The 23,622-nt window shown below is 43.0% G+C and overlaps 2 protein-coding genes across 10 annotated transcripts in view; both read left to right on the top strand.

The window, feature by feature from the left end:
• The first annotated feature begins 113 nt into the window (after positions 1–113).
• On the top strand, positions 114–21,784 carry DNAAF5 (dynein axonemal assembly factor 5). 2 transcript variants are annotated; one of them, XR_008205951.1, is made up of 14 exons: positions 114–648; positions 1,660–1,844; positions 2,621–2,745; positions 3,089–3,204; positions 3,799–4,031; positions 5,790–6,002; positions 8,125–8,268; positions 11,340–11,508; positions 13,177–13,324; positions 14,887–15,037; positions 16,256–16,412; positions 17,994–18,185; positions 18,696–18,914; positions 21,684–21,784. XR_008205951.1 is itself a non-coding variant. In XM_052679879.1 (13 exons), the coding sequence occupies exons 1-13, from the start codon at positions 129–131 to the stop codon at positions 18,833–18,835; spliced, it is 2,493 nt and encodes an 830-aa protein (XP_052535839.1). In that variant the 5' UTR covers positions 114–128; the 3' UTR covers positions 18,836–19,450. The 2 variants fall into 2 exon arrangements, 1 of the variants encoding a protein (XP_052535839.1); XM_052679879.1 differs by lacking the exon at positions 21,684–21,784 and having other exon boundaries at positions 18,696–19,450.
• The window catches only part of SUN1 (Sad1 and UNC84 domain containing 1), a 31,793-nt gene continuing 29,873 nt past the window's right edge, over positions 21,703–23,622 (top strand). For 3 of the 8 annotated variants that reach the window (XM_052679878.1, XM_052679868.1, XM_052679872.1), the window contains exon 1: positions 21,704–21,798. The gene's annotated coding sequence lies outside the window, so the exon portion shown is untranslated. Of the gene's footprint in view, positions 21,799–23,622 lie in introns of all 8 variants that reach the window. The other 5 variants (XM_052679877.1, XM_052679874.1, XM_052679873.1 and 2 more) reach the window with 2 other exon arrangements.

Below are 23,622 nucleotides of genomic sequence, written 5' to 3'. Positions count from 1 at the left end.
ACGTGACACAGCCCCAAGGCGCGGCCTGCCGCCAAGCGCGCTCGGCGCGGCCGTAAAGCGTTTCCCGCCGTCGTAAAGCGTGCCGCGTCCTTAGCAACGGTGCCGCGCTTCCGTATCGCCGGGGCGGCATGGCGGCGTGCGGGGCGGCCGAGCTGGCGCAGGCCCTGAGCCGGCCCCTGAGCTGTCTGCAGGGCCCCGAGTGCGGCCGGGCGGCTCGGCTGCGGGCTCTGGAGGCCATTCGGGTCGAGGTGCAGGAACGGCCGCTCTCGTCGGAGGCGGCGCGGGAGGTTTTCGAGGCTCAGCTGGTGCGGCCGCTGGCGCGCTGCCTGGCGGGGGACGCGGCGGAGCGGTGCCGGGAGCTCGCTCTGCAGCTCCTCCTGCACGGCCTGAGCAGCTGCGAGCGGCCCGGAGAGGCGCTGCCCGTCTTGCTGCCTGTCCTGGCGCAGCGCCTCGGCGCCGAACCGTGCGAGGAGCTGCGCCTCGGCCTACTCCAGCTGCTGGGGCTGCTGCTGCGGCGCGGCGGGGCCGACGTGGCCCCGTACCTGTCCGATGTGGTCGGCATCCTGCAGGCCGCACTCCTCGACCACTACGCCGAGGTCAGGCGGGAGGGCTGCAGGTGCGCCGTGGCCTGTGCCCAGGCCGTGCCAGGTGGGAATCGGGCGACACGGGGAGAATCGCGGGGTGCCGTGAGATGCGCTGTCCCGGGGGGGGCCAGGCTGGGGCCGGAGTCTGTGGGGATGCAGCCAGCAGCAGGGAAGAGAAATACGTTGTGCACGGCCTCACATGAGCGCTTCGGCAGCCCCGAGGGGGATCCGGTGAAGAAGTGTACCAGAGATATCCACTGGTGGATGCGGGTTGGGCGTGAACCAGCATTGTGCCTCACAGCCCAGAGAACCAGCCTTACGCTGGGCTGCATCGAAGGTGCGGCCAGCAGGGTGAAAAGGTGACCCTGCCCCTCCGCTCTGTGCTGTGAGCCCTCTCCTGGAGTACTGCATCCACATGGGGAGTGCTCGGTGCAACACAGATGTGAACCAGAGGAGGGCCATCAAAATGACCTGTGGGATGGAACACATCTCCTACAAGGACAGGCTGAGAAACCTGGGGCTGTGCAGCATGGAAAAGGGAGAGCTCCAGGGAAACCTGAGAGCAGCCTTCAGTATCTGAAGGGGCTGTAAGAGAGAAGAGAACAGACTCTTTAGCAGGGTCTGTGTGATAGGACAAGGGGAAATGGTTTCAAAATAAAACAGGGCACATTTAGATTGGTTATAAAGAAAAAGTTTTTTATGCTAAGGGTAGTGAGGTGTTGGTACAGGGTGCCCAGAGTGGTGGCAGTGCTGTGTCCCTGCAGACACCCAAGCTCAGGGGACAGAATCTGAGCACTGATGGAGCTGTGGTTTCCCTGCTCGGTGCAGGGAAGTTGGACTTGATGACCTTGAAGAGTGCCTTCCAACTCTTAAACAATTCTATGATTCCATGATCAGTTATGGCATGTGGGTGGTGTTGTTTCAGTGGGGGAGCAGTGCTTGTGGGCTGGCATTCAGCTCCAATATAATGTAAACATCAGCTTGCTGCTCACAGTGCTGCAGAAATCACCGTGCTCAAAATGTGTGGCCCCTGTAGAGAATGGAGCACTTGAAGTTTCTGTCTCTCTCCTAACAGAGCACTTCCACATGCAGTCGGAATCTCTGATAAAGCCCTTAATGCAAACAATTTCACACCAGCACTACAGAGTTCGTGTGGATGTAATTCAGGCTACTGGAGCAGTGATACAGTTTGGAAATGGGAAGTCTGTGGATGATGTTCTGTCTCATCTGGCCCAACGGTTATTTGATGAGATTCCCAAGGTGTCAATTTTCTTCTTTTTTTTGTTAGGGATCAGGGGGTGTTATTTTAAATCTAGCTTTCTATTTGTTTTTCTCATTGATTTTCAGCATTCATGCATCCATTTGAGGTATGTAAGCCTGTCACATATGGGCGCAGTCAGCTGTGGACTATCCAAAAGCAGGTGGATGGCCTGTTCCACTGCTGTCTGGTTCTGCACGCTGTTGTAGTGTGTTGGCACTGTAATGTTAAAGGAGGCCTCCAGTTCTGTCTAAATTCTTCTGGCAGATCTCTCCAGGATTTTGTTCTGTGGTTTTTTAGATGTTTAACAAAGACAGTTTGGGTTCCTTCATTAAAAGCAATTGCAGTAGTCCTTTGTAAATGTGCTATGTAATCATAAATAATTCATTTTTTGAGTGGGTGCATTCAAATACTTAACTTTGGTTTCTGTTACAGTAAATGGATAAAATTGTCATCTAGAGAAAGGCTGGAAAAGTGCAAATTTGAAAGAAATGTACCTTTCTCATGTTCTCAGAGAGATACAAAGCACAAGAAGTGTGTTTGTGCAGTACTTTGTCTAACGCCGAGTCAGAGAGAGAACACAAGGGGGAGCACGGGGTGCTGAGGTGCTGCAAGTGAGGAGGTCCTCTGCTCTTCTCATTATCACACACTGTTCATGCACTGGATACCAAATCTTAGCTACCAAAAGCAATTTTTTATTCTTTCTATCTGTTGAAGTATTTACCTGACTTTTAAAAAATGAATTATTTTTTTGTTCCCTCATTTTTAATCCACGCAGGTTCGTCAGGCTGTAACAACTGTGGTTGGAGAATGGCTGTTGCACCTCCGGGACAGATACTCCTATTTTCACAAGTTGATCCCTCTGTTACTCAGCAGCATTGCTGATGACATTCCTGAAAATATGTAAGCAGAATACTTTTGATTTTTCTTTTCTTTTTTTCTCCCTCCACTTCCCTTCCTCTGTGTGGAAGTATTTCTATGTTTACAGATAAATTATTTGGAAGAAAAGTAAACATTTGTAAACCTACTCCTGACAGTGTAACCTCTGGTGACTTGTTTGTGTGAGGAGGGAAACGGTAAGAGAGGCAGAGCTGGGATTACCCTCTAGAAGAAGTGTTCATCAGCATCAGCTCTTCCCACTGCTTCCAATTCTTCCAAATGAATTCAAGAAGTCATAATTTCCAAAAGTCTCATTTTAAGATGTTTTCCTGTGGGGGTCATGGTTTTTATTTTATTTTGAGCCTAGGACACTAGCTTGGACTTATTGGGAAAAGATAGGCTTGCAGTGGGAGAAGGAGAACGAAGAAGATCTGAAGGATAAGATGGATTTTAGTGTTCCACCATCTCATTATCCCAAAGGAGGTGAGTATTGCACAGAAAGTAGGGGTTTTCCAGGTGGGTGGTGTTGAGGAGGATTGGCTCAGCACTGTTCTCTCTGGAGAACTTGCATTTAAAAGGGGGGGAAAAAATGTATGACCTGAGAGCAATTGCCTTTTTTTTCCCCCTTCCAAACTTAGTGATTCCACAGAGATTGCACAAAAGAGTCCTTCAATTTGATGGCCTCAATTAATTCTTTAAATGGCATTTATGCTGTCAAAACAATTAAAAGGAAATCACGGAAGTTGTTAGGCAGCATTTTCCAAAGAGGGCACTGTGCCATACTCTTGTACGTTTTCTTCCTTCTTTAAACATTTTAAAGCATAAACTTTGAACCACTTTGTAGTAAGACATATGTGTACATTTTCAGAGTGGTGTGGAATGAAAAGTTTTGCAGTATCTATTAAAGAAATACGACTTGCACATGTAAAATCCTCAGCAGCATTCGGAATATCTCCTTCCACACTGAAGCAGATCCCCAGAGCTCAAGTTGGTGTCTCTAAACTCTTCCAAGGCTTTTCCTTCCACATGGCTGTCATTGTCTTGTGAATAATTTGTGGGTTTGTTTTCCCTCTCCAGTGACCCGACCAGGACTGGGGTGTCGGGAACTCGTGTCAAGGAACCTCTCCAAAGTCCTTCCAGCTCTCTGCCGTGATCTAACAGACTGGGTTGAAAGCACCAGAGTGAAAGCATCCCAGCTTCTGTATGTGTTACTGCTGCACGCAGAGGACCACATAACACAGCACATGGAGCTGCTTCTCAGAACTTTGTATCAAGCGTGCTTGGATGAAGAAAGCGAGGTGGTTAGGAATGTAAGTATCTGCTACATGCTTCATGAAGACACTCGTGTGTGTGTGCCTGGAGCACTGTGTGAGGGATGGCAGCACCGTGGGTCACTGCAGCTTCCCCATGGCATCGGGATCAGCTTTTAATGGGTGTTAAAAATATGTATAAATTGTATTTAATTACTGTGTTAAAATCAATGCATTCTTGTATTGTTGGTCTGAAGACCGATAATAAAATTATTTAAATACTGTTTGGTTTATAAGCCAACTCCATGAAGCTTCAAAAATGATCTCCATAAAAATCATAAGCAGATTAAAGTGTAAAAGCCTTGTGGCAACAGATTCCATTTAGAAACTTGTGCAGGTCATGCCTGTTCAGGTTCAATTGATCATCTCCCCCTGCTGCATAGCCCACCTAGTTCCACACCGTACCTGCAGTCATTGTACTTAAAACTCCTAACCTTTTTGCAAGGAATAATTAGTATCATTTTTATCTAATAGTGTATCAGTTGTTGCTCTCAAGGCTTGGTTCAATAATAAGGCAATGAAATTTATGTCACTGAAAGGACTAGATGGATTTCTCAGAGGCCAGACAGGCAATACAAACTGTCTTTACAATTTTTAGAGAAGATCTGTTCATTTTTCTACACAAGCAAGACAGCATACATATAACAAAAGCATCACGTAAGTTAATTCAGAGCTGCAAATGGAATTGCCATGGGGAATTGGAAGAATATTTTCCACTCACCGGATGCAAGTAGTCCAACTGATGTTAAATAGAATGGGTTTCCCAAGTCAAGGTTTTCTTTTCATTCCCACTGTGAGTTTAGCCATATGCAGACTGAGAAATCCATGTCTGAAATGATTCTTCCTCGAGTCTGTTTTTCCTTTGCAGTTTCTTTTTGTTGGCTTTATACTCTGTCTCAATACCAGTTGTTGTTTCTCTCCCTTCATTTTTCCTGAATTGATTCAAATTTTAATTAGGTTCAATTGAACATACGTGGCTAAATCACTAGAGTGGGAGTGACGTATATAAAGGGAGGTAAGCTTTTGTGTTTGGGGAAATGAGCCAACTGCTGAATGAAGGAATTAGGAGGAAATGTTCCTGTTGCACAGCGTAAAGTGTGTCTGTGTAATGCACCTGATTGGGGTCAGGCATCAGTAAGGCCTGATGTGCTGGTACGTCACATAAGAACAGCCTGTTTTGCAGGCAGAGATGGGATCAAAGTGCACAAGTGTAATGGGGAATGGATTTCAGCCCTTTCTGCTAAAGGAGAGATTGCAAGCAGTGAGCAGCTCCATGGCAGTGCTTCCACAGTAAGCCAAATCAGTCACATCACTGCCAAAATACAGTACAATAGCAAAAAATCCCATTGATGGATTTATTGTTGATGCTTTGAATGAGTGGGTGCATGGAGAGCACGTGCCTGAAGACAGCATTTGGAGAAAGACTTGAAACCAGCAAATCTACAACATCTGGTTATTTTGAGCTTGAGACTTAATTACACTGCAAGCTGTACACTTCATTTCTGTACGTTACTTTCACATGGAGGTTTGAGGCCAAGCAGGGTGCTTGCATACCTTAGTATGTGTTTACTGAACACATGTCAAGAAAATTTCTTCACGCGTATAACAATTCCTGTGTGTGGAAAAGGCCTACAAGGCAACTGCTGCAGCATTTAGAGTAACAGCTGGCATCATAAAAAGAAAAATCCCAATGATGTATTGAATGGTCTTTGTGTTTCCAGAAGAATCCTCTACAGCTAATGTTCTTTTTTTTTCCAGTGTGTGAAGGCAGCAGAATTGATTGGAACGTTTGTCAGTCCTAAAGTGTCTTTGAGATTAATCACACCAGCCTTTGAGATAACACCTAGGCCGTCTTGTTTAATGGTTCTTGCTGCAGTGATTCGAGGTAGCCCCAAAAATATCTTGCAGCCTCATTTGAGTGATCTTGGCGGCACGCTGTCACAGGCTGGAGTTTGTCAGCAATCTGAGGAGGTAAGGATTTAGGGAAACGTGACACCTTGCTTCTTGAACTCGCTTCTTCATTTGTTCTCCTTAAGTCCTCCCTTACCTTTCCTGTGCACTCCCAACCCACTCTGTCTCAGGATGTATCTTAACGTGTCTGAGACTAAGACAGGAGTTTACACGTCTTTCCCAAGACTCCTTGTATTCTCCTAGTTGTGGTCTCCCAATCAAACTATTCCCAAAAAACTGCTGGCAATTCGTCCCCTTAGCAGATGTGGATTCAAGTTCCAGAGCTGATGTAGGATGCTTCATATTGTGGGGGAAAAATGGAGAGGTGTGAGGAGGAAAGAAGAGGCTGCTCAGAATGCGCTGTGCAAACAGCATTCTCCATTGGCCAGTCCAGAGCCAGAATTCAACCCATGCTTAGAAATTCTTTGTGTTCTCAGTCCAAACAAGATAATGTGTTTTAATCATCAGCAATGGACAGCTTTCACAGGCCACAGAGACTGGTATGTTGGCTTCCCAGGAAAGATTCCCTTTTCGTGTCATTTCTTATTTTTGTTTTGTATTAATTTGTGTACTGTTTTCTGTTTTAAAAAGAAGACAGCAGTATGCTGCTTACCTGTACATTTAAGAGCATGTTCTGTATTCAGTTCAGCTTGGTTGCTTCTCATTAAGTTTCATTAAGATTCTAGCAAGGAGGCCTTTGTAAACTAGAAATCTCTTCTCAAATGGACCTTTGCTGGTGGCTGAGCCATTCTGCCATCTGAAGAATATTCATCAGTTGCTATATAAGGACGGGAGAGCTTCTCTTCAGTGTGCAATGGAGAATGATTCTAGGATTATAATTATTATTTTCTTTATCTTACTCTTCTTTTTTTTTTCTCCTCCACACTTGCCCAGATGTGGAAATAGATCTGTGAGGAATCCTCACCACCTCCCCCACAAATGCAGTCCTGGCCTTTCACTGCAGCACAAGTTTTTTGGCCTTTGTTCTTAAGATGACCAAAAAAGGCTGCACTGTTGCCTTCAGAAAATCCTGTCTTCATGAGATTCAAAAGTCCCTTTACAAAAGTTATTCATGTGTGTAGACTGAATCTGGCGTAATTATCTTTCTGAGCCAATGTAAGATATACATGTGGAGTTATTCTAGATTTCTTCCCTAATGGAATATACACCAGTGATGCAGAGAATTAACCTTAATCTCCGTGAAGCCTGGGATGATTAGGAACTCACATAACTGGAAGCACTATCACCTGATTGTTCAAACAGCAATTCCCTGAGGTGTATCTGCAGAACTGCTTTGAGGTCTGGCGCTCAGCGTTTCCGCGCAGCGGCGTACAGAAGGCGCATTCATCTGAGTCGGAGCAGTTGGTGGAGTTGTGAAATTGTTCTAACCTATGGTTTTGGAAACAATCTATCTCTAAAATAGAGAGCAAATGCTGCACAGACATTGTTTAGCTAAGGATTGACTGTGTCCATGAGATTAATAGCATGGATAGCTAAACTATTTCTAGACTTGATTTATTTTTGGTAATAAATTTATAACAATGGCCCCTTCTGTTAGTTGAGTGTAGTCTGACAGCTTCATGTAATATCAAGTGCACTTTATCATAGAAGTTACTGCAAGCTAACTGACAAGAATATTGACTTCCACTGACATCAGTTGGATCAAGATAACAGGCATTATATTGCAGCAAACGAGATAAATTGGCAAAGATAAAAGCAGACACTCGGGTTTTCTTGTTTTATGCATTTAACCATTACTGTTCAGTTGAAATAGTCAGACATGGAATAATATTTGAAAAAGTCATAATAGATGTTATTAATTAACAAATTGCTCTTCAGAATGAGAAAGTGCTACCTGTAGTAAGCACAGCAAAATGCTTTGATGTTTTTATTTGCAATGGAGCGGTTGTGTGGTTAAGAGCAGGATCACTGAGTTTGTTGCCAGGACAAGGCAGGAAGATTGTGCTGTGTTCTGTAGAAAGTAGAACGTAGGTCACCAAGAGAACCAGCATTGAGTGATCGATGTGGCTAATTTAGAAGACTGTACAGCACCCAGATTTTATTATTATCACTTCTCTTATCTCGCTCTTAAGGAGAATATTTTCTAATGAACACAATAAATATATGCTTTTATTTAATAAAGGTCCTTTACATGGAGCAATTGCTTTGCTGTGTACGAGCATTGATCGAGGTATGCCAGGAAGACTGCCAAGAAATTTCCTTGCAGCTCATGAAAGTTTTGGTGACAGTGATGGCAGTACCAAGTTCTCAGCACCTTAAAGAGAAGGTAAGATACAGACTGTTTTAGCATGCTGTATTTCCTTATTCTGATGTTGATAAAGTGCTTTGTCTAAACAGAGCCATAGTTTTTTGTGTGGCTGTTAGAATTTAAACCACAGAAATCCTTCACTGAGATTGGTACAGATTCAAATTATTTGCTACTGCCTGACCTTAACTCTGGCTCCGTAGTGCATCTTACTGACTCTTAATGACAACCAAGAGAACCTTTACATGGGGTAAATTCTTTTTAGTGTTTGAGATTATGCAGGAATGAAAGTGGGACTAGCATTACTATTATTTTTATTAATTATATTGTTATCAGTAATAATGAAATCAATTTTTTTTTCTCTCTCTAAACACACATCTGACTGATTTTACTGTAGTTGAACTTTTTGCCCCTGACCAGAACTAAAAGCTTAAATGTTGTTGCAGGAATGCTTTAAAGTGAAGGGCATCTGTAGATGCCCTGATAATAGATGAGCTTTTGGGCTACACATTTTCTCACCCCCTTATTCTTCTCTTCCTCTTACTTCCCCAAGCTAAATAAATCAGCAAGCCTTCCTCACGTAGTATAATCACGACCCATCCAAGTTGTCTTTCTTCAAATGTGCTTCTTAAATGTGATGGCTATTCTACTGCCTTTGCTCTTGCTCCCAGGCATGCTATTCCAGAGGCCTGTGCACCATCAGTATTTATGGCCCCCAGCTGAAAGGCTGCCTCCAATGAGGCACACACTTAGAAAACTGCTCTGAAAGAGGTAAAACAGAACAAGTATTAAAAATACTTTGTAGGACAAAGAGGTACAGCATGAAGATCTGTCTTGTGGAGAGCCAGTGAGAGAGCAGGATTTATTTTATTTCATTTATTGGCCTTGTGGTTTTTCTATTTGTTTTTTTAACAGAATATCTGTCCACGAAAACCTCAGATTGATCTGATATCTTTTCCAGTATCTTGTCTGTTTAGCCCTTAAGTGGTCTGTAAAGTTAGCAATGTGAATTCATCCTCCTGCAAAGGAAGCTGTTTCATGGAGGTAAATCCTGATTTTCATCAACAAAATTTTCTCTCTCAAGATTATTAAAGGTTTAGGATGTTCCTGCAGTCACAGTTGATTTTTAAAGCTGACAGGACTTTGGATGAGAATCTTTTTTCTCATTAGCCTTTAGTTCAGTTACACAAATAGAGTATCTGGTGACAAGCTCACATAATTGCAACATATAAGTTTGTCACCAAAGCAAATCCAACTTGCTGCTTTTTGCTTTTCTCCCCTGTTGCTGTTCTTACGTTCAGGGTCAAAAGATTTGGAGAGTAAAAAGCAATGATAAGATTTGCATTATAGAATTTGAGTTCAGATAAGGAGATAAGGAGACAGCAGAGCAAAGCCATAGCGGAGGCTGCAGCTGATGGGACTGATGCACATCTGTGCTCTTCCCACTTGTGATTCTTGGCCCTTTGGCTTTGCAGCCCTCAGTGTTTCTAGTTGCCCGGGGCTAAGAGAAGAGATCAGGACCACCAACTGAGCACTGAGGAACTGTGATGAGGGGTATGGTTTACAGCCCCAATAGGCTGAAGCTAAGTCAGATGTTACAGTCAGTCAGGCATGTTTTGAGCTTGTCAGTGCTGTAACTGGTGACCTAAAGGTAAGGCTTCTTTTTGTTATCAGTATCCTATACTGTCTCAGTTCTTCTCTGGGCGCGTGTTGATTACTAGCATGAAAGTAATGCATTGTTAAACTTGCTTGTTTCCAAATATATGAAAGAAAATCACCCTTGCTATTCTTTTTATTGACTACGAGACACTTCTGAATGAGAAGATGCACAACAGTCTGCTGGCATATTTGATTTCTCTCCAATGTTTTCAATTGCACTTGTGAAACCAGTTAATAGTTTATTTTAAATCACCTCTGAAAGAAGCATTGTTTTGTGCCTCCTTTGTTTAATAAAGAACAAAAGGTGTTGTGGATGGGGGGGAATGGAGAATGGTTTCTCTCTTGACACATTCTGTCATATAACATCTTCCAATTTATTTACAGATAAATGAGTATTTTACATTCAGGTTATTCTGTTTTGTTTTGACTGGCTCATAGAACGCTCCCAGAAAGAAAAATTCACTGTGTTGAGGCAGGCAAAGCTGCTTTATGAATAACCTTTGTTCCTAGCAAATCCGGATTGATTGGCTTATTTTAAAAATCTCATTTATTTTCTCCACATCTGGATCTTTCATAATAACACCTTTGTCTGGCAAGTTATTAGCCAGCAACACTCCAATGGTCCTTGGCGTGCTTTAGCTGACGCGTGCGGTGGAGTTCAGTTCAAAACCAGTAGAGAGATGGCTGTGATGTTGTGGTCCTGCTGCACCTCGTAAAGTCAAACGGTGTCACTCACAGCGCTGTGCTGCAGCATTCCCTGCTGGAACTGATGGCCATGCTGAGGATGTGCTGCTCCTTACTGGGGTTCCCAACCATGCCTGGCTCCTATTCTTGGCTCACTGTCTGCTGAAATCAGTGGTGCTGTAGGCAGTGCTTTCAGTATGCTCCTCATCTCTGCCTGCAAGAACTTCTACATGGCTTTTTGCCTCATTAAAGTTTGAAAGGAGAAAAAGCAAAACACAAAAGCAGGAGGAGAGGAGGGAATTCCTTGCCCTGTCTGAGCAGTAGTGGCAGTAGTTTTGGTAGCTGCCATAGGCCTAGATGTCTGTGTGGGAAATTGCCTTTACGTAGATGTTTAAAGCATTGTTAACCTGAGAGAAAATCACTGCATTGCTGAAATGAATATGACTGGTTTCATGGCTTAGTTAGGTTTTGGATAGCTTTTCAAATGGGTCAGAGATGCTTTAATTTTGGTCCTGCACTGCTGTGTTCCTTACAGTTTTGCTCTGAGATCAGGACAAATATTTGTTTTAAAGTCAGAATTACAGGATTTACTATAGGCCAACACTGTGTGCATTGGTCTTGATCATCCAAATTGCAAGTGTGGGAATCCCTTCCCTTTCTTGTGGTATAAACAGAGTTTCAAAGGTTGACCTGTTTTTCAAACATCACCCCAGTTAAGATGAAGTATCTCGCCTCTCTTTCCTTAACAGGCGGAAGAAGCAATGTGTTCATTAGCTGAAGTGCAGCAGTTGGATGGTTTTCTTTACCTCTACAGACAGCATATCCTTCAGCTTCTGGAATGGGTCTCAGTGTCACACGACAGCTGGACCTGTTATTCTCCAGAAATATTACAGTTAGATGTCATTGCGACTCATTCAGGTATGACTTATTTAGTGCTGTGATAGCCCATCCAGTTCTTAAAAATGGAATGACAAAGTAATAATCTCGGTAGCCTGCAGACACGTGGCACTTTATAATGAATAATGTGGTATTCAGAACCTCTGCAAGAACGATGAAAAGCAAAAATGAAAATGTGCAGGCAGTCCAATTCCAAAAGCACCCATCGGCTGCAGGGAGCCTCCGTCATCTGAAATCTGGGAAGAAAGCTCTCTAACCCCAATGTGGTGTTGGAAGGCAGCCTTCCTTTATTCCTCACAGTGCATTGCAGGCGACTTGATAAATCAAGCACGCGCTCTCACGGTTCAAGGCTGAAGTACTTTTCTTATTTGTGGAATGAACAAGAAGTTTTTTCACTGCAAGCTCTGAGAAGCCAACTTCCCTGCATGCTTGCATTCCCCTTCCCATGACTGTGGAACTCCTAGACAGTCGTCTGGCTTCTCCTTAGTGGCAAATAAATCATAAAATGTCTGGGCAGACGTTTTGACTTGCCCCCCATGCTGGTTATTTGCTGCTGTCTGGGTTTTCTGTCTAACACAGCAGCTCCTAGGGCTAATCTGCTTGTTTGTTTGTTTTTCTTTTTCTCTCTTATCATTCCCACACAGAATGCTGCTTTTTAATCAGTTTAATCAGGCTTACTCATTTCCAATGTTTCAGTTTTTGCTGCTTTTCAGGAATGTGTGCTTACTCTGAAACTAGCAGTGTAGATTATTTTGTTTATTTCCCATCTGTTGGATTTGGTGTTATCAGTATGATATAATAAGTGTCCTAAGAATGCCCCAAAACTCACATGAAGTAATATATCTCAAATAAATGTTAAGAAAATAAAGACCTACTTGTTGACATGGAAATTTAGCAAACTGCAGCTTAACATTCACCCCGTATTGCCTAAGTCTAGACGTCAGAGATTTATTTTATTTTTAATTAGTCACTGCATTTCCAGATGCTACTGAATGCTATTGAGAATGGTGAACGGTTCAGTCTGTGCGTTTCACGTGTGAAGAACCTTCTGGTCACCAGAAAGGCCCGGGTGTTGTGTCTCTTCCTGTGCAGGTTCTGAGTGATGGGACTTGAGTGGATGTGTATCACAGGAAAGTGAACTGGAGAAGTTTCTAGGGCAAGGTAGTTCATAGCAAGCAGCAGTCCACAGCAAGCAGCTCACAGAATAAAGCAAGTCGGTGATCCAAGTGTCTTCCTCTTAAAAACCATGCAGATATGAATCGTTGCCAAGGAGAAGGGCAGCACCTTCCTGCCAAATCACTTCTTCCCGTGTTGGGCTGACAGCTCGGGGTTTATTTCTTAGCTTCTTGGTTAGTGATAAAAAAGAATTCATCAGAGGAGGTGAAAACGTTAATGGTTCAGAGCGTGAATTTGGAAAATATTTTTGCTTCAAATAGTAGCTTGTAAAAATTCACTGCATTTTAGATTCTCTTGTCAAATGCAAAGAAGCTTTATGTAAACATGGAGAAATAATAAGGCTGCGGTCATTTTGTTACACAAGTTTTGAGGCTGACCCTTTCAAACATGGCATTTCCTGTGAGTGCAAAGTTAAATGCTGTTTTAACACCAGGCATATTACACATTTCAAAGTGCTTCTGTATGAACCATCTGAATAGAAATTAATTATATTATTACGTGTTTGTTTTCTAGGTCCTGTCATAGGTGAAGCTCTCCATGACTTTATTCTCATTCTTAAGGCGTGTCTGCAGCCAAACAAAGATCCCCAGATGCGCTTAAAACTTTTCACTGTGTTGTCAGAGTTGCTCCAGAAAGCCAATGAGACCATCAATTCCCAGGGGTAAGCAGAGCTTTGATTTTTGGTTGTTTTTTTTGCAGAGCTATGTATCATTATATGCATGGGCTACGTAGAATCATAGGATTGCTCAGGTTGGAAAAGACCTTAAAGATCACCAGGTCCAACCACAACCCAACCATACTCGCCCAACTCTCTAACAGCCCTTCACTAAATGATGTCTCTGAGCACCAATAGCACAAGCACTGTATGTCCTCTTGTGGAATTGGATCATATTTAACATCAAGTTACAAGCATTTATAACAGTGAGACTTGAAGGCAGAGAGAGGGAGGATTTACTTGCATTTGAAGCAGCAAAAAGTACATCTTAATGGTGATGAGAGTGTGGTGAAATAACAGTAAGTTCTGGCTACAAAATCACGTTCATTGCTGGCAGTGATTTGTTTAGCTGCACAACAGTTTACATAGGAAGGGTTTCAGTTATTACACCAAGCACCGTTGTATGATCATCAGATTTTGTTTGAATCTGACATTATTGTCTCAGAGGGCTGCCAGCTATTGCTTTCCCAATTCTGTTTCAAAGTGACAGAACAAATATTCTCCCAAACAGCACAGAGTTACGGTTAACGTGATGCTGATGGAACTGACCTCTGCACTGGAACTGCTTGGAACTAAAAGGAGATTTGGAGTGATAGTGATCATCAATGATATTTTTGTCTAGCCAATTTTCTAATTGGGAATTATGAACTCTGAGAAACGTATTTAAAATAGTAAATCGAAGGTTTTTGGCGGATTTCTGTGTGTTTATTGGGATACAGATTTGTTGTTATTACTGAGTCCTATGCGCCACCTGCTGGGCGTGAGGCACGGCCTGATGCCTCGTGCGCTGCTCCTTCCAGCGGTGAGCCGGCAGCGGCCAGGTGCTGGGCTCCCGTCTGCAGCTGTGTGCAATGGGTGGCAGAGGTGCATTCCTGTGACAAGGTGTCGAGCAGCAGGGAGAGGTACTGCGCTGTGCTCTGTGTGCTTTGCAGCTGCCAGCTGCTGCGTGAGGCATGGGGATGAAGTGGACAGCCGGAGCCTCTGTTATCCACCTAGAGGGCAGGCAGATGGGGCTTCTCCACCAGGGGAAAGCTACGTATCTGGGGTGCTCCCTGCAGTGTCACAGTTCTGGTGTCAGCAATGGCATTCATACTTTTCACACTGTGAATTCTTTTCACTGGGCAGTCTCAAAAGGCCTTACAGATATTAATGAATCCTATCAGCACTCACGTGGAGCGTTATCTCAGCCTCGCAGGCAGAGAAAATGAAACAGAGAGAAGGTAAGCAGTGAGTCGTGGGCATCATCTGCAGTGGGAGGAAGTCTGGCCTCTCCTTTCTGTGCATGTTTGGTATTTGCTTACATATTACCTCAAAAAATTAAGTTATGAAGGGCTTATCACATATGTTATAATAATGTTGACAAGATTATTATTATTTTTTTTTTACAGATTCTTTTTTTCTCCTTTTCTGCCTGTGTTTCTATGGCAGAAAATTCTCTTTTGCATCCTGTCAGTCTCTTTATCACTTCCTCATGAGCCTTTATTTTGCTTTCTTATTTTTGGCTGCAGGCTGTTCCCTAGCTACCTGGAGATTGTGATAAAAGACATCCTGGCTCCTAATCTGCAGTGGCATGCTGGGAGGACAGCAGCTGCCATCCGCACCACAGCTGTGTCGTGCCTTTGGGCCCTTATTCACTGCCAGATGCTTGCACCAGAAGAGGTAAATTCTCTTTTTCATCAAATGTACTCTGAAATCTTGCACAGGAAAACAAAATGAAGGCAAAGAGGAAAAAAAGATCCTTATAGTTTGTAATGTTTTCAAATAGATGCGTAGGTTTCATAATTATTTAATTGCAATGGAGTAATAACAAGTGAAATGATTAGCAGTGAGGGTGTGATGGGTCCTGGTGGCAGAGCCAGGGCCTGCTCTGTGCTGGGTTCTGCTCACCACCACGAAATGCTGCAGGGCTTCATCCTGGCACAACAGCAGTGCTGACACAGAGCATTGTGAGCATCATCAGTGCAGCGTTGACATGGCCAGGACTGGAGCTGCTGGCACGTGGCAGTGACAGCTTGTCTGTTGCCTTGGAGCCCATGGGGCTGTTTGGGAAAATCATCTAAAGGACTTCTGGAAAGGGCAGGAGGAGCTGAGATGGAACCTGAGGGGTATCTATGGAAACTGATGCAGAGAGCTGGCAGGGAGTGTCCTTAAAGAGATGCGAGGTGCCACAGTGATGGAGGATCGGTGGAATCGGGGGGGTTGAAGCTGCTCACAAAAATGGTGTTTGAAAATGGTGCACTGAGAACACACTAAATGTTATTCAACATTTACAGTCTCAATAACAGATCTTAATCGAACAAAGGGCTTAAGCACATGTGAGATATCAGAGGCTGCTGTTGTGTTCAAATGCTTTTCTCTATCGGTGGGCGACGTCGGTGCCCTTTTGCATCAACATACAGAAAATGTACGTGTGGAAGACAAATAAGGAATCGTGCCAGAAGTGTTACACTAAAATGGTCTTTATTTTAAAACTTCCTTTTAGAATAAGAGCACCATCTACTGTACATAAATTGCTTCAGCTCCAAACTATTGCAAGTCTTACCAGGATTTGTATTTTGTGTTCTTTTTTTTTTTTAAATAAAAAGGCAGGTAAGTCTAAAGCTTTAATCAGCTTCAGAAAACTCATATGCATATGTACTGAGTGCTCATGAACGGTGTGATACATTGGTAGGTTTTTATTTCCCAAGCTTACTTCCAGGCAAAAATGGAGCTGTGTAACTTCAGGAGGTATAGGTATATTAGGTATAATTACTTATTTTTTTAATTAGGCAAGCCAGGATCTGTCAGACCAAATAATAACTGACATAAGCAATGAGCACAGTGCTTTAAACTGACCGAACTGCTATTGTTCTTCTATGCTTTCCTCATTAATCCTAGATCTTAAAAGTCAAGGATGTGTTGATGCCCCAGATTATTGCTGCCATGGACGAGGACTCTAAAATCAGTCGGCTGATGGGTTGCCGCATTGTTGGTGGTATTTTAAAAGTCTGTGGGAGGCAATTTGATGAAATCCAGCTTGGCAAGACTTACCCTGGTACGTATAAGAGTTGGGGGTTGGGGTAGATGTGTATGTACTGTATAGTTACAATTGCTTTTCCCTGAGACTTCCTAGTAGTTTTGTTTGTAACACTGAGGGCATTGTGGAGCACAGGTGCATTCACTGTGCAGGCTGTCCTCTTCACCTGCAGGCTCACTGTGGCTGCTAGCAATGCAAGCACTAACACAGACTAGGGAATGCCAAGTCTGTGTGATATCACTGATGTGTGATGGCTTTGATGCTATGTAAAGAGCAAAAAAGCCTTTACACAATTTGAATTCCAAACAGGGGTAGATTTTATGCTGACTTCTTATTTTATTCCCATAAATATATTCTGCTGCTCTTTCTATATCCTCTTATCTGGTTTATTTTAACTATTCGGGTACTTATTCCATAAAATAATTCTATAGATATTAAGGAACCGGAAAAAGAGTTGTACAAAACTATATGGTTAGCAGCAGTTTTGTCTATGAGAGCCCATTTAATGTCCTGAAGACATAGCTCTAAACTGTTAGGTGAGACTTGGTGAAGTGTGTGAAGTATAGGTATGCATTTTAGAGAATCAAAGTGCTGGAACCTCAGTGGGTGTTGCTGAGCATGACTCCAGCAGCACCTGCTTCTTGCGAGGCCCTGCTCTGTTAGCGTTTCAGCTGCAGGCTTTCCTGTCACAGAGGTGTTGTGCTGCAGATACGTTGATGTCATTTTCAGGTGCCCTCCCTCCCGAGTGGAACTGATTGATTGTTAAGTGTTCTTGATGTTGTTATGCATCACACCACCAGATGGAACTTCAGTCGGTGTTACTGTCTGCAAGGCTTACCAGAGGTTCATCTGCATTGCTTCTTACTTTAGACCGTATGAAATAATGTTCTAACTATAGTGAAAGCAGAGCAGCAATGCATTATATAAACGGTGATCGCATTGTTCTCCGTGCAGTGTTTCAGAGAGCCAAGAGCAAACTGTGTCACTGTGCCATAAATAGACCTGAATACATAGCAGGTTGTTGTTCAGGACTTGTTAGCTTGATTTGGTTTGGAAAGGAAAAGAAAAAAAAAGCAGCTCCAAATCTACGGTGCTGCACTGTGAAACAGAGCTGTTCTCTGCAGTGCCTGCTAGGGTGATGTTATACTGCTAAACAATTAGTCAGGAGAAGTACAATCTATGCTATGTGACAGGGTTTATGTTCTCAGAAATGTAAACAAATAAGTCTGCCCTTCCCAAACTGAGCATCTTAATGACTGTTTTGTTACACAGTACTGCAGAAATCTTAACAACAAACGTCTTTATTTTGGTGAGACGTATAAACAGACCATCAGCAAAGCACATCTTTGCATCTTGCTTGTTCAAGTAGTCTGTGATGCATCTGTTCACTGAAAATGCAATGTTTTACAGAAATACTGTGCTTTACAGAGTACAGAAGCACTGTTTCTGCAATTAATGAATAGACATTCATAGTGCTAGCTAGGTAGAGTGCTAGAGAATAATTCCAGTGATTACGAAATAGATTTATGCTTTGAAACAAAAAGGGAAGATAACTTCTCTGTTGGTGGTGCCCTTTGGTTACATATGTGTTCTTTTCAGAGGTGTTAAAGCGTCTGGACGATGCATCAGCTGATGTACGACTGGCTGCTGCTCACACCTTAACTGACTGGTTTAAATGCTTGAAGGACAGTGATGTGAAATCTGCAATGAAAAGTCACATTGAGTTTCTGTACCAAGAGCTGTTGATACACCTGGATGACCAAGATCCAGATACCCAAAATGCAGTCCTAGGTAAGACTTTCAGTCATTTGTATTTTGAACAATGCTTTAAAAAAAATGTTTTCAAGTGTTACATGAAAATAGTATTGATAAGGAGAGACTGCTCTGAGTGGGCTGGTGTCACTGGGAGCCTTCCTTTGGGTTTTGGTGACAGGGAGCTCAGACCTTTCACCTGTATGCAGAACGTAATGTTTCATCTAGCGTTCACCAGGGTGGGAATATCAGCATATCTGATGCATCAGAACTCTGTATAGACAGTAAATGGGACATGAATGCATCCATTGCAGGATGTGACCAAATCCCAGCTTGCTATTCAGATTCTGTGGAATTGATTGGTGTGTGACTCAGTGTTCAGCCTGCCAATGTCAATGTACAGAACCTCAGCAAATGAAAGGGCAGCCAGCAGCGTGACTGCTCAACGTGCACAACAGCCCCCAGGTTAGGCTGCAGCCACTTTGAGGGAACGTGGATAGAAAAACACAAAGCAACTAATGATTCTTATACCATATTTTTGTTTTACAGAAGTATTGAAAGAAGGAAGCATTTTATATCCTGAGCTGCTTGTGAGAGAAGTTGAAGTTGCTGTAGATAAGCATCGAACACCAGTCTATTGTAAACAACTACTGCATCACATTCAGACCACCAGAGAACCAGCTTTATGAATCAGTTCTGCAGCTCTTCTTAGTGAGCTGCATTTGGAATCTGTTGATACGGATTGCTTTCATGTTTCATTTGCTCAAGGTAGGCTGAGCAATAGATTTTTTTTTCTCTAGAAGTTCAGTATTAGCTCACTTATAACTCAGGTTGGCACAACTACATTCTTTGCCATGTGAGCAGTTCTTTGTATTTACTAGCAATAAAACAATGTTTTAATTCTCTTTGCACTGGAAGCTTTCTAGATAAAAGTTTTAAAAGAGGAATATTTTTCAAGAATTTGACACTGTTTCTATTTGAGGGAGATCATTTATTTTAGAAAGTAATAATCTAATGTCGAATATATTTATGTTGTTCAGTGAGGATTCGGTCTTCCAAGGAGTATTTCAGACTGTGGCTGATATTCAGGCTTTGCAGTCACATCTGTGAGGCTCTGTTTTACCAGAAATAGAGACAGCCAAACTTGTGTTGCATAATGCAGCAGAATTTTCGTGGTGTTTTGAGTGCTCATTATGCTGCAGTAACAGGGACATATTCTGAGTAGGTGTCACCGAAGGGGTGTTCTGTATTGTCATTGTATTATGCTTTGTGACTGAGAATAAAGCTGACATTTTTTAAATTAAGGGTTGGATGTGGAAAAAAAATGTGCTTTTTGTCATTTAGAAGATCAGTATTTATGTTGCATTAATTAAATATACAGTATCTGCACCTTTATGTTGATACTGTAGTGCCTCGGAGGGCAAGCAATATTTACATCCTACTTGGAAGGGAGATTCTCCAGTATTAGATGAAAGTTTTGTGCTGGATTTTTTGTGGTGTTGATTTTGAGACCGTTGTACTGTATAAGATTTTGGTTTGGGGTGTTTGGTGGTTGTTTATTTTCATGTTCTCAGCTATGGAATGAAGTGAGCTTCCAGTCACTGTGGATAGTGTGCCATTTATTGCACACACAGAAAAGTTGTGGAAAATCAGGTTCCTCTTTTTTTTAATTACTCGTTCTTTAGGCAGAAATGCTTTTTATCTTCTATCTCCCAAATGCCCTGGCTTTGTATCAAGTCTAAAAATAGGCTTTGCAAGGTTTGGCAATGCTCCTTCTGCTTGGGAAGCCCTCCTGTTTGCTTATCTTTCCGAGCGAATTGTGTTTTTTCACACTTAGGATCCAGTTGGTAACCAAACTGCTTTCGTACCTACCTGCATTCTCAAAAAACATCTGAGAGAAAATAGATAGAGAAAGCAGACCCTACTCCTCTTCTACAAGCAAAATCAGGCAAACTCATGGCTTCTCCTCTGCCAAATACTGTGCTGTTTTGAAGATGCTATCAGAAGGGACAACAACACTACGGATACAGAGTATAGGAATCTCTGGATCTTCATGATCCAAAATCTCTTTGGCCTTTCTGTAGAATAGACTGCACGTTTTAAATTGTGTGTATGGTCTTCAAGGTGTCCTTTTCATGAAAAGCCAAACTATATTCCTGTCCTGAGTGCTGTTTTAGTTGCCTAACAACTATCAGCACTATGTAGCTCGGTGCAGCTGGAGGGTTGGCTCAATTTCCCAGAAGGTACAGGAAATAAAAATCACTAGAAAACATTGCATGGAATGAAAAGGTTGTGGAGTCTCCACCTTTGGGGAAATTCAGAGCCTGACTACAGACAGTCCTGAGCGACCTGTTCCACCTCCCCCACCTGAGCAGAGCTGTGGATTGCATGCCCTCCACAGGTCCCTCCCAGCCTCAGCTGCTCTATGATTCTGTGAAATTGCTTTCTTAGTATAATCAATTATTAAAAGTCCAGGAGACTACATGGCTTGTAGAACCCTATGAGTTTTTCAGCATTCATTTATCAAAAAATGGGGTTTCAAAGCACTGCAAAGCAACAGGCTCTTCCAGCACAACCTATGGTCTTGCTTTAGCAACAAGAAACCAATTCTTGTTATAAACTTCCCTTGGAAGTCCACCAAGGACATCCTGCTCAATTACATTTTGCTACAGGAACATTTTTTTTAAGTTTCTACATTGACGAAGTTGAGATTCTTCTACTTCAGCATTGTCTGCAGCCACAGGATAGCTGCAGAACAAGTGATGTGCAGTGCAGATCATTCCTGTGATCTTCTTTATAAACCTGCTTTCAAGCGTGGGATTAGGGAAGAGAGAAAGGAATATCTTAAGTGAAGTGAAATACAGACAAACTGAAGCTAACTACAAGCATTCAGAGCTGAGGTATTCATCAAGTTCAATATATTCACTTGGCTGGGAAGTGTTTTTTGTCTGCACGTGTTCTGTTATCTTTCAGAACAGTCCACTGTGGGATGCCTCCCAGACAAAAATCTCCGCACACCCAACAAAACAGCTTTTTTCTTCAGAGCCAGCAGAGCTGTGTGAACAAAGTATTCTGATAGCCTTTCTAAAGACGTGTTAAACAGAAGCTGATCTTAGTTTGTGCATGTATGATAAACTCAATATCCTCCACTGCGCTCCTTTATTAGATAGTATTCTGGGCATAGAACTTCAACAACATGCCAACCTTGGTTATAGTTTTCCCTACTTCATCTCATACAACCTAAATTTCTCAGATCCCTTTATGAAGAATAATGATGAATTCTCCGATGGATGATGTTGGAAGCCTGGTTTTTAAGTTGCTTTGGTTCCAGTCTTTCTGATTCAGCCCTTTGCTGTGTCCGTTGCCACACAACTGAAATATCTTTTTTTTCAGTCTTGCTGGTTCATCTATTACCGTGTGTTAGATTTTATTTGGGTTCATATTATATATATAAAGCACTGTTGCGATCATATTCATTACGTAAGTTTTAAGCAAGGACAATTTTTCTTGAGCAAAATGGTTATCTCAAACTTTCAGACTCTATAGATAAGCAGACAGCCCTGCCCTTCCTGTGACGAACATAAGGGCTGCAAGATAGAAGACCTGTTGTGGATGGTCCTGGGACTTGGATTCTCAGCAAAACATATTTTTGGTAAGTGTGTGCATTTGTCTAACTGAGTATAGGCTGCTGAACGTTTGTTGACTACCTTAAGTAGAATCCATTGATCAGACATTAAGAGAGCACTGCGAAGTAGTGCACCTCTACTTTGTGAGAAACAAAGCAGAGAGCGGTTCTGGGGGAGGCTGGGTGTGAAGGATGTTCAGATCCATCCAGGAAATTTCATCCACCTCTCATCTGTGTGGGTCTTTGTTGGTAAGCTGCAAATTTCCTCGGAAGAGCTTTAGGCAGATTGCAGGCAGTGCCTGCAGGTGTCCGGAGGTGCACCGTGTTGGCTAATCGCAGTAATGCACTGGGCTGCTCGCTGTGCTCCCCAAAGCCAAGCCCCTGCTTAGAGCTGGGTTGTGCTTCCACGTCTGCCACTTAAAGAGGCAAATTTAGTTAGGATGGAAGCTTTGTGGAAATGATGACAAAGCAGTTGAAGTGTACCTATAACTTTAACAGAGCAGACAAACATGATGCAGAACATTGTGCAATGACCACTATTAACAGCAAAGTCTGCATCTCCTATTGTGGCTCCCACCACTGCTATCTATGTGTATGTATGCTAGCTATTAGAGTGAACTGTGATTTACACAGTGGAGGTTAGAGTTCTGATTGCTTATTGCATGGGCTTTACCTTATAGGAGAAGTCCTTTGTGCAGGCAAAATAAACACAGTGCTTCAGACACGAAGTAACATCCTGGCCTGTGGAAATCCACTGCAGATCTGAGAAAAGAAGTGTTCCATTTCTGTTCCATTGGCAGAATCTGTTAGGATCACCCAATAGAAATGTGAGCACCTGCTGGCTATAGAAGATAGGGTCAGAGGTGGTCCTGTTGGATACATAATGGGCTGCTCCTTGCCTCAGTCCTACAAGCAAAACTCTATCTGTGTTTTAAAGAGATGGAAAAATACAAAGCAAAAAGTCTTTACTATTAGGCAGCTGAAGCTCAACAAAAATGACAGTTAACAGGCTTGTGTCCATTTAGAGAGATCAATCCCCCAGGGAAGCTCAGGAACTCGGTAGCTGGGTTGAAGCACCAGATGAGAGCGGCTGCTCTGTCAGTCTGTCTTGCACGTAATCGGCTTTTCTTGTTAATGTCTGAAATCCTCTGTAAGTCAGGACCATGGCAGGATCTGTAGGCAAAATTGAATTGAAGTGCTTTGCAGCCCCCTCTTAACTGATAACCTAAGTGCTCTGCATGGAGCATCCCTTTCCTTGGGCTGACACCAGAGATGATGTGAAGAAGAAACCCTCACCAGTTTAGCCATAAAGTGCAATGAAGCTGATGAGAAACTTTAATTATCAAGAAATCAGACTTCCAGATACGCCAGCCAGTTCTTGTACTACAGCACATATGCATTCATCTCTTTACCTTGGAAAAAAGCATCACCACACTTGTTCACAATAAAAAATGTTTCCGCAGAGTCCCTCAGCCCAGCACATCCCTACCACACACTGCTGCAATGCCCTGCAGCCAGGACTGATCCGCCGTGCTGCTGAGCTCCCTGTGCCCTCGGCATTTCCAACCTGCACAGCAGGGTCCATGCCCAGTACCCAGAATTACCACTCAGAAACTCCTTGCTGCACCAGTCTCCATCACGACCAGCCCATAGCTTTAATTGCTGTGGGTACCTGTAGCTTTGTGGTTGATAGCAGGGCAAGAACAGAGCAGAACAAGATTGCTAAGTGAGAGTGTGGGAATGCACTGGGAATAAGAGTGGGAATCACAGAGGAACAGGAAGGATGGGAAGCAGGAATGTGAGAAGAGAGGGCGACTGAGAGATGCAGACCTTGGGTTGCTTTGGCCGTGT

Source organism: Tympanuchus pallidicinctus, unplaced genomic scaffold (genome assembly GCF_026119805.1).
Source record: "Tympanuchus pallidicinctus isolate F22 unplaced genomic scaffold, pur_lepc_1.0 scaffold18, whole genome shotgun sequence".
Taxonomy (NCBI): domain Eukaryota; kingdom Metazoa; phylum Chordata; class Aves; order Galliformes; family Phasianidae; genus Tympanuchus; species Tympanuchus pallidicinctus.
Note: the sequence above shows the minus strand (reverse complement) of the source record. Positions and strands in the feature narration are given on the sequence as shown.